This window comes from Ipomoea triloba, chromosome 11 (assembly GCF_003576645.1).
Source record: "Ipomoea triloba cultivar NCNSP0323 chromosome 11, ASM357664v1".
Classification (NCBI taxonomy): Eukaryota; Viridiplantae; Streptophyta; class Magnoliopsida; order Solanales; family Convolvulaceae; genus Ipomoea; species Ipomoea triloba.
In genome coordinates this window covers 24,109,532-24,129,447 of record NC_044926.1, presented here as the reverse complement: position 1 = coordinate 24,129,447, position 19,916 = coordinate 24,109,532, and the positions used below count along the sequence as shown (strand labels likewise).

Genomic DNA, 19,916 nt, shown 5'->3' with positions numbered 1-19,916 from the left:
GTGATATTTCTCATCGTCCCCTAAGGATCTCTTCGCCGGAACCCCCCTCCCCCCGCGGCCGGTGGTGGCATTTCGATGGAGGACAATGAAGAAGGAAGAAGAAGATTGAAAGACGAAATTGTCATTGTGATTAAACATAACTGTGGTCAATTAAAAATTTTAGATCAGTTTTAATCGGCAATTTGACTGGAACGACTGAAATTGAGAAAAATTAAATAGTTAAAGTACTAAATTAACCGTTTTAAAACTCGTAAACTGCAATTAACAAGATCCCAATATATAGTTATGAGACAAAAAAATAAAATTTTCTCTTTTAATTACTCATTCACAAATTATCGATTCACAATTCATTTAGATTAAAAATTCAATAATTTTATATTGTAATAGTCACTGTTACGATTTAATAAATAAAAATTGAACTATTCCTAAACTTTTGTGGTTTAGAGTTGATTTTTATTTTTATTTTTTAATTTGTATTTAGCTTCTTTGGTGATTATAAAATTATACTAACTAGGCTATTAATTATATAGAAAAAAGGATGGATTAATTATCAGAAGATCAAACCGCGAGGGCAAAAGAAGGGGCGTTCCGAGAATCGAACTCAGGACCTCTTGCACCCAAAACAAGAATCATACCACTAGACCAAACACCAATTGTTAGGGAATACCTCCACAAATTCTCTCAAGAGCATCAGTCGTTACGCTCCTAAATAGGACCGTAACAGATAGGAAACCTTTCGAATAGGTTTCTAACTCCTAACCATATTCGAGTCACATCAAACTCCAATTCCAAGAACTCCAAGAAAAATAATTAAAAGAGTAGAATAATATTATTTTCTTTGCTTGCCATTCTTCATATAGAATCGACTTATGTATACTAAATTACTAATACATATAATAATTAACCTGCTAAAATTATACTAACTATATAAGGTAATGATAGTCGACAAAGCTTATCGATGATTATTTACTAGGGAAGCCACTATGGACAATCCAACCACTCCCTATTTACCAAAAAGGGAATTATTATTATTATTATTAGTATTTTCATCTGTGTGATGTACGAAATGGATTCGCTATAATATTTTAAAAATATTTATATCGATATATAATTATATAAACTATAACATCAAATATTATATAGTGTAATTAAAAAGATGGTTTGGATCGATTATATTTTGTGATGCTATCCGTGCTTGAATTCAACCAAATAATCGTTGAATTAATAGCTAAGGTGTAGATGTGCACATCTGGTGCTGAAACTTTGGGGATTTTATTTATCAGTGTTTAGGATTTGTATAACTTGGGCAAATGTGTTCTTTGAAAGAAAAAAGAAAAGAAAAGAAAAGAAAACATAATATCACTGGTTCAAATTACATGTTATTGAAAATCTCTTTGTAGACGGCATTGGTAGTAGTAACATAATTTTGTCAATCCTCGTTTAGAGCTAACACTTTCAGGCCATTAATATTTAACCAATTCTCATAGAATGATTCGTACTTAAAATACACAACTATGAATGTATCTCGTATTTATAATATTAATTAAATCTTATATATTAATTGTATATATATTATTTGGTTTGCTAACCATCCATTGCAATATTTTTGAGAAATTAAAAAAATCAAATAAGTACATAATAATTAACACATTTTTTTTAAAAACAATAATTAACACATTAATTGAAGTAAATCAATAATTAAAAATAACAAATATACCAAAATTTGTATATAATAAAATGTAAAGGTTATTATAAATAATTTGAATTTAAGTTGTATTACCATTCCTAGGCATATTAATAGGTGTTCTTGGAGAGAAAACCATAAATCCACCAAACAATGCTCCACTATCGGTCAACTGCAATTATTTATACCCAAGAGGGGAAAATTACAAATTGCATTTTATTTAAATAAAATAGTTAGGTATGCTATTAAGATAACAAATTTGCTTATAATTAACACTAAGATTAGCTGGACTAAATGCTGGTGCACCAGCAAGGCAGCAACAGGTTCTAACAACGACTTAGCATTATCGAACAACCTATTTAATTGGAGCGACGATGCTTGTGTATTATTCTGATTACATAATGACTCATTTCCTTTAAAAAATTAAATGTCCGAGTTAAATCAATTGTTAATGAATGACTTGTAATCTATACTATATATAAAAGTAAAATCCTCCTATTTCATTTTTCCTGCCCAAACTTTTGTAGTCAATTAATTAAATATTTTATTGGTCAAATAATTAATAAATCTTATTTGGTAAGAAAATGTAAAATGGAAATTAACTAATATCTATTAATTTGTAATATTGTTTCTATATTCACGTATCAATACTATTAATAAAAGTGAAATATCCCCTTCAACTTTCTCGCACAAACTAATATTATTAATTAATTGGTAAAAAAAAAGTTTAATTGGTAACAAAATTTTATTTACCAAATTCTGAGAATAATTAAACCATTATAATTGTGAGAATAATTGAAACAAATTATGCATAATCTTATAAGAAAAATAATTTATTAATTATTATTTCCACCAATAATAATAATTCAAATACTTATCTTTACTTCTATATCTATACTACTATTAATAAAAAAAAAAAACATCATTTGTGAAATTCCCGCCAAAATAATAGTAAAGATAAAATTGAAAAGAAAACTGATTTTATTAATTGATTGAAAATATAAAAAATCCTAATGTAAAAGGAAAATGAAATTAGGCAAATTAGAAAAAGAAAAGATATGACTATTTGACGGAAAATTATTTAAAACTTTTAAAAAATTAATTACACTTTTCTTTTGAAAACTTTAAACTATTTAAACTTTTAAAAATTTTCAAACTATTTAAACTTTTAAAAAAATTAATTAAACATGGATTGTTAGAATTTTTATAATAATTACAATTAATTCATTCAAATATGGAGGAAGAAGAAAAAATTAAACGCGATATGGCGAAAATAAATAAACTTAAGGTATAAAGGTATAATTGCAAATATATTAGCGTAATTGACTAATAATAACTGCCTGATAATTATTATGATAATTAAGCTAAACATTGGTCGTTGAATTTATTTTTTTAATAATTATAATTAAATTATTACTCATTTTTCTCATATTTATTTTAGTAATAATATAATTACATAAGTAATATTACATATTGATCTTTTTAAGATAATTGTAGACAAACAAGTTATATATTATTTAATTAATTGAGTAATACGTTTGTACTAATCTTATAATCAAATAAATGTACACGTTTAATATTAGAGTTTTTTTAAATAATTTTATCTATATTTTTATTATCTAAATATATAATAAAAAATGTATACGTGCATCACACAGGTAATTGGACAATTATTTGCTCTAATTCAAGCAAGGAAAACATCAAAAAACATAATCGATCCAACCAATTTTATCAATTGCGCTATATACAAATTTAATGTTATAATTTATATAATTGTATATCGATCCAAATATTTTAAAAATATTATAACAAATACATTCCGTGCAACGCACGGGCGAAAATACTATTATAAATAACAAAGAATCCATTCAGTAATAAACATTTCATTTTATATGTTAATTAGATATTAATTACTTAATCATTTTTATTCTATAATTTTTAATTACATATTATATTCAAGATGAATATAACCCAAGGCAACAGTTTCTATAATTTTCTAGGAAAAAAAAACCTTGCTAGCATAAATAAGCTAACAACAAAAATAAACCCTCTGTTAATCATTTAGTCCACTTAAATAAAGAAAAATAGAATCATAGTCTAATGGTGCGGAAATAGGATATTTAATTGTCAGGAATACAAATATATATTGTCTGTCATCAATCAAAAACCAATCGACCAAGATTCTCGTGTATTGGGTTCGATCTTAGGCTTCTTCAAACCCTTTGAAGACGATGAACAATCCACGTTTAATCTCTTTAAAGACTGTTGTTGGGAGTATTTTCATCAACCAAAATGACTTCTGGACTTAACGAAGATGTAGCTTTTAGTGATGCTATACCCTAAATGAAACTAACTATTAAGAAAAGCAAGGTGGAAAAAATATTACTGCAAGAGGAAGAAACATATTTAATAAGAACTAACTTAGCTTGTTCAAATTGGAAAACATATTATTGCAAGAGGAAGATACATGTTTAATGAGAACTAACTTGTTAAACATTGTCCTGTGGAACGTTGATATTCCCTAGACAAATAACAACGCATTAAGCAGAGCCTTATAGAGTTTTTCCTCATTTTGGGGATAGGTCGGAGGTAGAGACGAAAATAGACTCCATATATTAGTCCATGATAAGGAGAAATAACACAAATACCAAAGAAGAGCAGAAAATAATCAATGGAAGAATTGTTCACAATAAGATATTATTTATAGTGCAATTTCAATATTATTATTTGCAGAAATAAGGATGCATGTTTCATGTACAATTGTATTAATGTTAGGAAAGTATTTATAGTGTAATTTCAATCAATATTATTATTTGGTGATTATGTAAAATAATAAGTAGAATTGTATTACGGATGAGAAAGTATTTATACTGTAATTTTTTTTCTAAATTATTGCCATTTCAACATTATATGTTGAAGAAATAAGGATGCATGTTTCGTATATAATTGTATTAAGGTTAGAAAAGTATTTATAGTGTAATTTCAATCAATATTATTATTTAGAGATTTTGTAAAATAATAAGTAGAATTGTATTACTGATATGAAAGTATTTTTTTTTTACCGATCCTTTTCCATTATATTATTCCTTATTATTATTATTAAGCGTTTGGGCGAGAAGTTGCAAAAGTAGGATTTTGTTTTTATTAGTAGTATAGATATAGATTTCATGCAATATTATATCGACATCTCATGTAATTTTAAGTGAAAAAATTACACTTTTTGTCCCTAAGTTATAGGATAATTGTAGAATTCGTTCCTAAGTATTGGTCATGCTCACTTTTCGTCCCTAAGTTATCATTGGCGTTGCACTTTTCGTCCTTTAATTTCGTGCTCACTTTTCGTCCCAGGGTTATACTAAAATTGTAAATTTCGTCCCCAATGTTTTATTAATAGAAGGACGAAAAATGCAACATCAATGATAACTTAGGGATGAAAAGTTAGTATGACCAACATTTAGAGACAGATTCTACAATTACCCTATAACTTAGGGCGAAAAATGCAATTTTTTTCTAATTTTAATGTAAAATTGTAGTATGAATATGAAATGTATTACTATATTTTATAATATTACGTTGCAGGGATATATATGTATTGTATTATTACCATTAGTAATTTTAATCTAAAATTGTATTAGGAATAGGGGAGTATGAAAAAATATATTGTATTAGGAATTGTATTGACATATTTTAATGTACAATTGTAGTACGAATAGCAATTGTATTACCATATTTTAGCATATTATGCAAACCTTAATAGTATATGAGTGTTTTAGGTGTGAAATTAAAATTGAAGATTTTGTTTTTATTAATAATACTAGTTTTATACGCGCATTGCGCGAATGGGTTATTGCCCAATGTTTATATTTAAATAAATATTTGAAAGTATATCAATGCAAGAGTATATAGGAGAAGTTTATACATGGGTAATTGAATGTTGAATTTTTTTATTTAAATATCTAACTCAAAGTATATGAATCCAAGATAATATAGAAAATTCATTATAATTATTACTAAAATAAATGTTTGCAACCTTGTAAAATCGATAGTCTAAATATTTGATCTAAAAATGATAGTCTAAATAAATACTACTTTTAATTTGAATTTTTCTAAGTGTTTTGAATTCTCTTTTGAGTAACATTGTCATTGTCTTCATCTTTACTATTTGTTATCTTCCTTTTTGTTGGTAGTGAGTTATTTGCAATTCGGTTATTGTTGGTAGCATAGATGACAACGTCATGCAATGAGATTATGATATAGAAGCTATGGACTTTCCTTTAGGTGTTCTGCTTTGGGTTCATTTGATTCAACCATTATTGTTGAATGAGTTATTGTCGATAAAAAAATCTCTAGTTTAAGAAAAAAGATTAAATAAATTAATAAAAATTTAAAAATTTAAAATATTATGTATTCCAAAGATATTAAAAGGTAGTTTCTCGTTTCAATTTGCTGGGTAATGGGTTATTTAAGTACTTTCATTATCAACAAATCACCCAAGTAGTTAATATGATTGGTTTCAAACTATTCTTTTTTATTTTTTTCATGGTATCAAAGAAATACATATGTATCATTTTTTTGTGTAACTACTAATTTATTTAATTCAATAAGAGTAAAATGGAGTGATTCCGCTTCAAGTAGTTAATATAATTAGTTTAAAATTATTTTAAATTTTTTTTCATAGTATTAATAAAATACTTGGTAAATAAATATATAACATTATTTTGTACTATAACTTTGATATTTAATTACAAGATATTGTAAAAATAAGATAATGGACAATGTAATGAATATCAATTGATAAATTTGAGTGTAAAGAATCCTTGCATGAGAGAAAATAAAGACAATATAACTAATGAAATTATTTCTCTTATTTAATTTAATTTTTTGATAATGAATAATTTTTTCAAATAAAGGTATTGTAGACACATAATTCTAAATTAAAGAAATATATATGTATTATTTTTTGTTGTAGCTACTAATTTATTTAATTTAATAAGAGTAAAATAGAGTGAGAAACTTAATTATGTCAAATTTGATTGAGATGAGGTTCGTACCTAAAACCTTTCTTATAGAAATTAATTAATGGGTAAGTTAAAAGTTAACGGAATATTAACGGAGAAGAGAATATTTAACGGAAAACTTAACGGATAATCATAAAAGTAAGGTTAAATTAGGTAATCTCTATTAATAATATTAATCTAAATTATCTTAACCATCTATTTGATTAAATAATTCATCTGAACCATCCATTTGATTAAATAATTTGACCGCCATTTTTTCTACCCATTTTAGGTCTAACTCTCTTTAGCTCTTATTAGTATAGTAGATAATAATAATAATAATAATAATAATAATAATAATAATAATAATAATAATAATAATAATAATTATTATTATTATTATTATTATTATTATTATTATCTTTGTTGTAGATATGTACAAAAGCTATAAGAGGATGGTACTCAAAGAGGTTTTACATATGTTTTTATAACCAAACTAAGCTCTAATATGACTGAAATAATTGCAATTTATTTAGTAATATGTTTTTATTGACTTTTGTTACATTTTACAAATTTAGTATTAGTGTATTGAATTTATTTTTTTTATCTTAATGTTGAATTTGAAAAATGAAATCAGAAAATTAGATAAATGAAAAACTGGAGATGAGAATGAAAATTGAAAAACAAAAAACGAAAAAACAAAGAATTAATGTGATGAAAGGACCCCTAAGAGTATTTTATATTGATTATGCTCTTCGAAGATATAACTCTTATAATTAGAAGTCTCTTAGGCGTGTGAACATCTTCAAATAGATGTCAAGGGTTCAACTTTCAACTCATTTACCTAGACATCTCATTCTTCAATTCCCATCATTGCCAAGAGTTCCATAAAAATTGAATCTTTTGTTCTATCATATCTTCCAATCAATTAACGTTACAATCAAAATTATTCGCCTGGTTCAAAGCCCATTCTTTTAACCTAAATCTTTTGACAAACTCTTATAATTAATGTTACTCCATACTATTTTTGTGTATTTACTAATTTATTAACTTTGCAAAATTTGTTCCATTATCAAGAATTTTTGCCTTTACAAATTTTCTAAAGATAAAAATTTACACTTTAATTTTTGGGAATCAAATATAGTAATGTATTAAGCTAGTGTCACCAAAATCTTTGTAAATTTGGAAATTAAATCATATTACTCTTTTTGCCACAAAACAAATTCGATAAAATTAAAATTTTCCCTTAAAATATTCGTAATTCTAGATATTACTGACTAACATGGTAAAAATCTCTATCGACACCGAAGTCCTAAATTTAGAAATTGATTTTTATTTAACTTTAACCATAAAAAATTTCCACAAAGTGAAAAGTCTATGCTATAAATACAACCTTCATTCTCCATTATCAATATACATTGTCTCAGCGTACTAGTGAGTAAATTCAATTTTCTTGAAAATGTCTCGTAGAAATACTTCTAGAGGAGTGACAAGAGGTCGGCAAAGGGTTCCCCTTGCTAGAATAGAAAATGAGGTTCAACGTCTTGTAACATTTTCAAAACGGCGCACTGGTTTATTTAAAAAAGCAAGTGAAATGTCCACTTTATGTGGCACCGAGATTGCGATGGTGGTATTCTCACCAACTGGCAAACCTTTCTCCTTTAGCAACCCTGATATGAATACAGTCCTTACCAAGTACTTTGGTGAAATCCCCAACATAGAAGCCAACGTACCTGAACATATTATCCGTGCTCACCGGGACGCAAAAATGAGAGCGATGACCTCTCAAATCAACGTCCTTGAAGCTCAAATCGATGAAGAAATGTTGGTCGATCAAGCTCTGAGAGAGGCTGAAAAAGGTAGACCATCCATATCTGATCTTCAATTGCCTGAGCTACAATTGATGAAACAGCAAATGGAAACACTCCTTTATCAAGTAACTGAGAAATTAAATATGTTTTCCATAATGGGGGCACAATCTCAAGCCAGGGAAGCTCGCTTTGGAGGCAATTATGGCGCTGGACCAAGTGGTGTTTAAATTATTTTCGTCTCTTACTTTGTTCTAGTACTTTTTACAATTTTAATATTTTATTTTGAATTAAGATATCATTTCCTATATTTCTCCTAGGGTTTTGATAATGTTATTTATTTTTATTTCATTTTGGGTTAAACTTGTGTTCGTTACTCGATGGTACGCATATTGTAAGGTTCACAAGCCTTGTTTTAATGATATTCGCGTCTTATTACCTTGTGATAGGCTTAATTCTCTTTGGCTCTTATTAGTATAGTAGATATGAGTGTTTTGGGAGTGCTGTTAAAATGGAGGATTTTGTTTTTATTAATAGTATAGATTAGAGCATTTTAGTTTTTATATCACTCCTTCGCATATCTATCCAACACGTACTTCTATTCCTACCAAATAATGAAATTTAAATATTTATGTAATTTCACATATTCTTTTAATAGAATTATAATTCATTTTCCTCGCTAATTTCTTCTTTCTAATCAAACTGTATTTGAGTTCTCCGTTCCACAAACTTAATTGTTTCACAATTTTTCTAATTCAAAGCGCCAAGAGCTCTTCCCAAGGTGAATGATCTCCGTATTTAGGTACACAATAGACCATTCAATCACTGTTTGTCAACGTGGGAATCGTGGTTGAAAAGTCGCTAAGCGCTCGGGGGGCGCCTAGCACCTAGGCAACGGTTAATCGACGCCTAAACGCTCGTATATTTTTTATTTTATTTATTTTTTTATTTTTTAAATCTTTTAATTTTTTTTAATTATTTAAGATTTGATAATTATAAATTATTTAATACCTTAATAGTTAATAATAAAATATTAAATATTAACATATAAAATGTCTAGAGTTTGAACAATTTAGGGTTATTTAACTCAAAATGATGTCGTTTTGAGTGAAATAACCTATTAAAAAAAGGGAACAATAGTTAATCGGCCGACTAGATGACCTAGTCGGTGCTTAGGCTGTCTAGTCAGTGCCTATGATGCCTAGTTGGCGCCTAGGAGGCCTAGGCGGTCAACGCCTAGGAAGCCTAGGCGGTTAGCGCCTAGGCGGCGCTTAGTCGGCCTAATCGGCCGTCTAGCCGACCAGCCGCCTAGGCCACCGGTTATGGTGATACGCAAGGCAGTCGGCCAGCGCCTAGCTACTAGGTGCCGATTAATCGGTCCCTAAGCGGGATTTTTGCAACATTGGTGGGAACACAGCAATAGCAACTCCCCCTTACTACGTGGCATAAAAAATTTATAAGTAAATGGGATAAGGTGAAATATGTCATCCAACTACACACTAAATTGTAATGCAATCACTGAACTTAAATAGGCCCGCTTAAGCCCCCTATCTAGGCCTACGAGCTGTTAAAACCGAAACCTACCCTCTACTTATATAGGGGGGGAAATTTTATTGTGGATCATGATCCAAAACGGTGCCGTTTCTTTTAATAAAAAGAAACGGCACCCCACTACAAGAATGAAGATATTTAGTGACAAAACGTTTGTGACACTTCATAATTTAGTCACAAATAATACCCTTTTTGTGACCAAAAAATAATTTGACACTATTGTGTGGGATAATTGTGATAACATTTTTTTATCACGGGTAATATGGTAATTGTGACAAGTAAGTATTTGTTACGAATAAGTTGTCACTATTACTAGAATAATAGTGTCATAACATACGCTGTCACTATTTTTTGTCAGTAAATGTATGTGCATTTTGGCGACATTATAATTATGGCGGGAACGAAAGTAATTGTGACAAAATATAACGTCGACACAAATTTTGTACATTTTGTGACAAATAGTTGTTCGTCACTCTTGTTTATAATATTTGTGAAAACCTTTTTTTTTTGTCAATAAAAGTACAATTGGGTAGTATCATTAGAAATGATAAGCAATATAATTGTGAGGAAAAATATTGTTGTCACTAATATTGTTATTTTTGTGATGAAATTGTTACAAATATTTGTGACGATCTATAATTCCGTAACCAAAATTACTAAATTGTGACAATAAGTGTTTTAATTTCAAGTTTTTGTACTAATATATGATAATTGTGACGAGTAATTAGTTGTTACAATTACTTTGTCACTATAATTAAATGGATGAACATTGTGTGAAGTTATGCTGTAGTCAATGTTTGCCACTAAAAAAAATGTTTGCCACTAAAATTTCATTCAAGTTGGTGTCAAATAATTTGATGTGAACTAACTATTAAATATCAGGGCCGGTCCTGAGTACGGGTAGGATGGGCGACCGCCCAGGGCCCCATGATAGAAGGGGCCATCCATATATATGTATATGTATACATATATCTATTATAGTGTTATAATTAGTCTTATAATTATATTATAAAATAAAAACTTAGTGTTATAATTATATTAGAAAACAAAAAAGTAATAATAGATGGGACTATAGGAAGTTGAGAATCGATGCTTAATTAAATAATTAGAAATAGAATCGACACGGAGAGTCGAGGACACCTAATTATCTTTTATCTATTAGAATTGACACTCTAACCGGCTAACCCATTCATCTTCTTCAATAAAAAAAAATTTCCAATTCGATTAATCAACGATTGTTCATTTGTTTGCCAGTTTTGGCCCATTCATCTTCTTCAATATTTTAATTCTTAATATGCTACCAGTGTTTTTTATGTTGTTAATATTTTTTGCCATGACATTTATTTGTATTGTACGATAATTATAATACAATAAAATTGTACTGGAAATTGAAGGTTTTACGTTGTTCATATATTTTAATTATATGGTTGCTAAATGCCTAAATCACATTACATAAACTGTTTTTGGCATGGAATATATATATATATATATAGTTTTTTCCCAAAATGGTCCCTCGATTATTGCTCATTCTCAATTTTGCATTTCGACTTTCAATTGCACCTAATGTGGTCCCTCGACTTTCAAAAACTCACCCAATTTGGTCCTCCGTTACATATTCCGTCAAATCAGTGTTAAAATGGAGGGTATTTTCGTCCATTTACCTATTGTTAGCCTAATAAACATTGAGAAATAGTTGAGGGACCATTTTGAGAATAGTCAAGGGACCATTTTGGAAAAAACTATTTTATTTATTTCATTTTTGTTTATTTTCATTTTTTACACTATAAAATTAGAATTTCTATACATTTTTTTTCTTACAAATATAAATAGTTAAAATCGCGCAATCCAACCTCAAAATTTTTAACTTTCTTTACAGACTTTTCCCCTCTAAATATACAAACTATTCCTATGAAGTTTTACAATAAGTTCCGTAAATTTCATAAATACTCATATACTTCTTTTTTATTTTTTTTTATTTTTTATGTTCATAGACAATCAATCACTATGTATCACATTAAATATTACTTTTACCATTGAAAATAATATTTTTTTTTTCAAGCGTAGACACCCAAAGAGTGTAAAATGTAGGGAAAATATTGGACCAAAAGGTAAATTTTTCTAGTAAACTTCTCAGGTGAGCCGAAAGTAAAATCTCGTCAATGTTTCCTGCAATATTTTCTGTATTTGATTTCGAAGTAATTATTAAATTTTATATTATTTTACATTATTTAAGATATTGTATGGCATCTTTTATATGTTTTCCTCTTCTTATTTTTTTTATTAATTATTAATTATTAAGGCAAGTATAATTTATTTTGTAATGTGGACACATTATTTTTAAAAATTTTGATTTAATTAAATTATACCTTAATTATAAAAATCCTACCTAATAATTTTAGTATATTACACGGGACACAATAATTATTATAAATAATGTTTAATAATTGTCAATTTGTATTCAACAATAAAATTTATAGTTAATTTTTAAGTCAATCATAAAATCTTGTGTGTTGTGGGCACATTATTTTTAATTAATGAGTTTAATAATATTATATCTTATTTATAAAAAATCAAAAGTAATATATTTAGTACTACGGATGTGACTAAGAATTATTTTAATTGGTGCTTAAAAAATGAGTATTTATAAAATTTACGAAACTTATTGTAAATCTGCATAGGAATAGTTTGTATATTTAGATAGAGGAAAAAAGTCTGTAAAAAAAGTTAAAAATTTTTAGGACGGATTGCACGATTTTAAGTATTTATATTTGTAAGAAAAAAGATGTATAGAAATTCTAATTTTATAGAGTCTAAAAAATGAAAATAAACAAAAATGAAATAAATAAAATAGTTTTTCCCAAAATGGTCCCTAAACTATTTCTCAATGTTTATTAGACTAGCAATAGGTAAATGGACGAAAATGCCCTCCATTTTAACACTGATTTGACGGAATATGTAACGGAGGACCAAATTGGGTGAGTTTTTGAAAGTCAAGGGACCATATTAGGTGCAATTGAAAGTCGAAATGCAAAATTGAGAATGAGCAATAGTCGAGGGACCATTTTGGGAAAAAACTATATATATATATATATGTATATATATATATATGTATATATATATATATATATATATATATATATATATATATATATATATATATATATATATATATATATATATATATATATATNTATATATATATATATATATATGTATATATATATATATATATATTGATTTATTAATCTATGCATATTAATCTTTATTTATTAATAACTCAATTTTTATTTATGTAGGGAAAATTGTAATTTATGCCCCTCCATAATATGTCAATTATCAATAGCACCCCTGAATTTTAGTGGTATAAATATTGCCCATCAATTTTAAAAAATGGTACATATATTACCCATCTCGCGGTATAAATATTGCCCCTCTTGTTGGTACGGGAGGGGCAATATATGTACCGTTTTTGAAAATTGAGGGGCAACACTTACACCACTAATAATTCAAGGGTGACATTGATAATTGGCATATTATGGAGGGGTAAAAATTACAATTTTCCCATTTATATATGTGTAGAATTGTCAATTTTAAACGATTGAGATCATTAACAAGTTCAACTGATAAGCATAATTCTCATGTGGTGGACAAGTCTCAAAATAATGAGGTTTCTAATCAATAACTCTCCGAGATAGTTGAAACATCAAACATTGCACCTAGAGTAGAAGAACATGTTAGTGGTTGCACAGGTGATGTGAACTTTTTTTTTTAAAAAAACTTTTTTGAGTTTAAAATTTAATATTCTTTTTATATATAATATTGTATACTTATATATTGTTTTTTTTATTGTATTGTAGGAAACGAAAATATTTAAAAGCGTGGTCGACGGCGAACAATCAATACATGACTTGCAAAGAAAAAAGCTAGAGGTGAAGAAATCTGTATTTTATTTCCTCCACCATACCATAAGGTCTATGGTAAAGATACTAGTTTGTTCAAAGCTAAAGTCACTATGTGCATTCGACAATTTGCACCACTTCAATTCTCTAGTTGGAAAGAGATTTCTAACGAGGATATTAATACAATGTGGATATTTTTAAAGGTAAGACTGAAACTTTAAATAATTTCAATATTATATTAGGTTTGGAATGAGAAGTTATAATAAAATTGGAATTGCTTGTTCAAATTACTGAATTTATATACTTTTATATTTCAGGACAAATTTAATTTGTCAAATGATGTGCAACCCCATGCTATGAAACAAGTACAATTACAATACAAAAATAGGCATTATCATTTACGCCAGAGGTATCTAAAATGCAAAGACTGTCCAAATGATGTCAATGAAGATGATTGGAGATGGCTAATTGAAAACAAATGGGAGACTCAAAAGTTTAAGGTAATTTTAATATATAATTATTTTATATTATAATTTTAATTGGTAGTTATTGTTACCCCATTTTGTGATCTTTTATGTCTCTTGATTGTCTTCTACTTTATTTTTTATTGCTAATAACTTTTTATTATATATAGGACCAAAGCGAAAGAAACAAAAATAATAGAGAAAATTAAGAGATCAAATCAGTTAGTGGTACAAAGTCTATTGTACAAACTGCATATGAGATGGTAAGTAAATTTTGTTTAATAAAAATTGAAGTCATGTTAGTTTATTCACAAAATTTGCACTTAATTATTTCTTTTTGTTATCTTTATTCTCTATTTTACAGAAAGACAAAGATTCTAATGAATGGCCAAATGCTGTTGAAGTTTGGAAGGCATCAAGAACAAAATTTAATGAAACTTGGTCTATTCCAAATGGAGAGGAAATCATGGTATGAAAATTATAGTCATATAAATGTTGTGATCTTTCTTAAATGAATTTAGTCAATTATTAATATTTATCTTAATTGTAGAATAAACTTCAAGAAGAGGGAGATAAGAATAAAGAAAAGATTTCAGCTGCACCTCTACCACTTTTGAGCATTTTAGTTTGGTATTAAAAAGAAAATCAAGTTATGCATGTGGTTTAGGTCTTGAGGGGATAGCTTCAAAGGCCCAAGAAAAAATTCTTCTTCAAGCAGAAATAGAAGTTTCAAAAAAGCGTGAAAATAATTTAGAAAAAGAAGTTGCAAAATTTAAAGAAATAGCACAAGCTGCTGAAATCAAGCAAATTTTTGCTCACTTAACAAGCAATCAAGGGCTTCAAAATATGCTAAGCAATGCATCTCCATCAACTACCTCAACTAAAGAATAATCAAGACATTTTATTTTAAAAAGTTTATATTTGGATTCTATTGTATTTCTTAAAACATATATTTGTTAGTCAATGAAGTGTTCTTTTATATATATATATATTAATTTGATGAGGACCATTTATTGAATGAATTATTTTATTCTAAATAATAATTAAATTAAAACATTTGATTATGAAAAGATTTTAAAATAAATAATAATTTTATATGTTGTGTGCATTACGCTAATATTATTTGAAGAAAAAAATTGTGACAAAGTAATGGTCATTTATAAAAACATTAAGATTGACAATTGTGACACTATTTCAACTTATTTTAGTGACAAATTTCGCCACTACTTTTCAGTATTTTAGTGACAAATATGTTGCCACTATTTTTAAAAATATCAGTGATGAAGATGATGGCTACAAGAAATTGAATTATTGTATGACTTTAGTTAACACTAATGATTGTTTTAGGATAACTTCTTTTGTCACAAATAAATACAACATTTGTTACCATGATTGTTGTCACAACAAAGTAATTATTTGTTACCACTTTTTAGGTCACTGATAATCATTTTTTGCGTCAAGAACATTAAGTACAACTATTGTGACTAAAGTGTAGTCACAATAAAATAATTAATTGCAACGATTTTAGTTGTCACTAGATCAATGTTTTGTAATAACATAACTGGTCACAAAATGTACTTTTATTGTGACCACTATTGTTATCACCCAAATACTACTTTTAGTGTACGTAAGCATTGTCACAAAAGGCTTGAGTAATTGTGACAACTTCTCAAAAGTCGTCACTACTACAATAGTGACAGAGGATATAGTGACGACGGGTGACGACTTCAAAAATTGGTCACTAATTTCAATAGTGACCAAAATCGATACTTTTGGCGAAAACTTCTACTGTCACTAAATGTGAAATTTCTTGTAGTGCCAGTTCTGCGCAATTAGCTCTGCTTGTGTAACATATTCAATTTCATTTTATATACATTGTAGTTTCATTTCAACAAAACTATAGTTTTATTTTGTTACAACTACAGTTGTTTCATTTTGCATTATACATACAATAGTCTTATTACACTGAAACATGCATGTTATTGAATTTCATTTTATACACATTGTAGTCTTATTACAACACCACTAAATTATAATTCTAATACAACTATGATTTCATTGGACAATATACACTCAAATATGCGAAACTGTTACTTAGTTTCATTTTATGTACACGGTAGTTTCATTACAACACAACTACAATAACATTTTGATATAACTACAGTTTCACTTGACAATATACACTCAATATGTGAGACATGTTTATTCAGTTTCCTTTTATACGTACATATTGTAGTTTCATTTTAGCAAAACTAAAGTATCATTTCTATTCAACTATAATTCTATTTGACAATATATACTCAATATGTGAGACATGTTATTCAATTTCATTTTATACATACTGCGGTTTCATTTCAACACCACTATGTTAAAGTATCATTTTAATTCAATTACAATTTCATTTGATAATATAAACGCGATACGTGACACAATTTCATTTTAGATACACTGTAGTTTCATTTTGTTATTATAAATACAAAAAATATGAGATTTGTTAAAATGTAACGGTTGCCGTTTCTTTACTTAGGGTGTGTTTGGAAACCCGAAACATGATTTCCGGAAATCATTTTTTAGATTTCCCGTGTTTGGCAAGAGGGGAGAAAATGTGGTCAATGGAAATTAAGGGGTTGGTCAAAGGAAAAGAAGGCATTTTTTTTTTCGTAAAATGACTTCTGGATTTTTTTTCGGAAGTCATTTTCCGGAGCCTTCATCCCTTCTTCACGGCTTGCGTCTTCTCATCCATGTGTCTTCTTCATCTGCGTCTTTGCTCTCACGTCACCAGAAATCAGTCGATCAGACTGGTTTCCACATTAGAAACCAGTCTGATAGAATGTTTTTCGAAACCAGTCGGCCACTAGTTTCACGAAAACCAGTCCAGACTGGTTTCCGTGAAACTAGGCCGACAGGCTTCGCAAACCAGTCGATCGACTGGTTTAGATTTTGTTTTTTTTTTTGAAGGTTTTGTTGTGTTTTCTAGATATGGACTATAAAGCCCTATGGACCATGGTCCACGGTATAACAACTGATATAGGGGTGGAGCGGATTGATCTGATAGGTAAAATCCATTTTGACGACTTTAAAAACAATTTATCTTAATCACCACAATTCTATTTTTTTTAATAAGAGTAGCGAACCAAAATCTCCCCATTTCTAATATATATATATATATATATATATATATATATATATATATATATATTCTATAACCCGTTCCTCTTGTGTTTTTAGGATGTGTTTGGTAGCCCAGAAAATGAATTTCGGAAATTATTTTTCAAGTTTTTGGTGTTCGGTAACGTCCGGAAAATGTGGTCAACGGAAATTATTTTCCGTTGAGTAGGAAAAATTAGCTACCTTTTCTGGAAAATGACTTCCAAATTTTTTTTTTTCGAAAGTCATTTTCCGGAATGACCAACATGGCCCTCTCTCCCGTAGACGGTCATTTTGGTCGTCTGTCCTATTTTGGTGGACTGGTTTTCGCCGAATACCATAGCAGATCTGTTCGGGTTTCTGGCCTAAACCAGAGCAATCCAGAACTGCTCTGATTTCCGGCAAAAACCATCTGCCAAAGCCAGTCTGTTATTTTTCTTTATTTTATAATAAATATTGTTATTTTATATATTTTTATGTTTTAAATAAAATAATAAAAATATACAATCATACAATCCACTCATTTTTTCACAAAATGAACACAAGTTGCCAGAATGTAACCAAACACAGGAAATTAAACTGTTTTATGAAAAATGAACAATTTTTTAAAAAACATTTTCTAGAAATCATTTTCCTAATTTCCAAATACACCCTTAAATGAAAACAACACCCAGACAAGTACTACCCAGCGTGAATCACCCTCAGTTTGGGGATTCTCTTGTCACCCTGATAAGGTCTTAATTATACAATAAGAGGGCATTTGGTAGTAAAAAAAGTTCTAATCTTTCTGAAAGTTTAAAAGATGGGAAACTTATTCACATATTTGGTACAATCTTTGACTTAGGTAAGTTCAGACCAGTGGGAATCATATTCCATGATATTAAGGAAAATAAATTCACCTAGGGGAGGTAGGATTTTTTTTGAGTGAATCAACTAAATTTATCATTTTTGACATCAGATTAACAGTCTCTTATGACTATAAAAAAAAATTGTCTTTCACACCATTATACATGTTTTATACGTAACGATATGATATAGCATGTCTGTGTGTATATATGTATGTATGTATGTATGTATGCAGTACTTTATATATATATATATATATATATATATATATATATATATATATATATATTTTTATATATATATATATATATATATATATATATATATATATATATATATATTGATTAACTTGACTTTAATTTTTAGGTACTTAATTAATTTGATGGCTTGGTGATTTTTGGCATATGATTATATATTAGTTTATAAGAATTTATTTAAACTCTTGATTATCTGTTATGTTTTTTTTAATTGTATATAGGAAGGACATATTAGAGATTATAACAATTTTACTAGGGAAGTTTAAACGAAAGAAACATGTTTATTAATTTTTCAAGTAATTTAATTGTTATGTTTCCTTGTAACACAAAAAAATGTTAACTAATTTTTCTGTAAATTAAAGATATTCTCATCAAACATATTCTTTAGAAATATTTTATTGAGAATTTAATTGATGGGAAAGTACCAAACGGCCTCTAAGAATAAATTACATAGCTTAGTTAGGAAGAATTAATTATGTTTCTAGAATTAGTAGGATAATTAGGATGACATAACTTAATTAGTGGGAGAGTTAATATATGCCTAATAATTGTTATGTTTCCCTGTAACACAAAAACATGTTTATTAATTTTTCATGTAAAGTTATTCTCATCAAACATATTCCTTAATTAGAAATATTTTCTCAAGAATTTAATTGATGGGAAAGTACCAAACGGCCTCTAAAAATAAATTATGTAGCTTAATTAGGAAGAATTAATTATATTTCTAGAATTAGTAGGATATAATTAGGATGATATAACTTAATTAGAGGGAGAATTAATATGTGACTAAATTAGCATATATAGGGAAATTGTGTATATCATAATATATCATTACCTTATATAGTTAGTATAATTTTAGCAGGTTAATTATTATATGTATTAGTAATTTAGTATACATAAGTCGATTCTATATGAAGAATGGCAAGCAAAGAAACTAATATTATTCTACTCTTTTAATTATTTTTCTTGGAGTTCTTGGAATTGGAGTTTGACGTGACTCGAATATGGTTAGGAGTTAGAAACCTATTCGAAAGGTTTCCTATCTGTTACGGTCCTATTTAGGAGCGTAATGACTGGTGCTCTTGAGAGAATTTGTGGAGGTATCCCCTAACAATTGGTGCTTTCATTGATTCCATTGGTGAGGCCGTGAGGGTATCTTATTTTTATTATTATTGTTATTTCTTTTGTTGGCCGCATCCCTTAGAAATAGCCAAAATTTTGAAAAAAGGGGGGGGGGGGGGGGAAAAAAAAAAAAAAAAAAAA

At 27.9% G+C, this 19,916-nt stretch overlaps 1 protein-coding gene and 1 non-coding gene across 2 annotated transcripts; one reads left to right on the top strand and one right to left on the bottom strand.

The window, feature by feature from the left end:
- Positions 1-580: 580 nt before the first annotated feature.
- On the bottom strand, positions 581-652 carry TRNAP-UGG. The gene has a single exon. It is a non-coding gene; the product is annotated as a tRNA-Pro (tRNA).
- A 7,488-nt stretch (positions 653-8,140) lies between these two features.
- Positions 8,141-8,719, top strand: LOC115996141 (agamous-like MADS-box protein AGL29). Its single transcript, XM_031235283.1, has one exon. It carries the CDS (start codon positions 8,141-8,143, stop codon positions 8,717-8,719), a length of 579 nt encoding a protein of 192 aa, XP_031091143.1.
- The last annotated feature ends 11,197 nt before the right edge of the window (positions 8,720-19,916 follow it).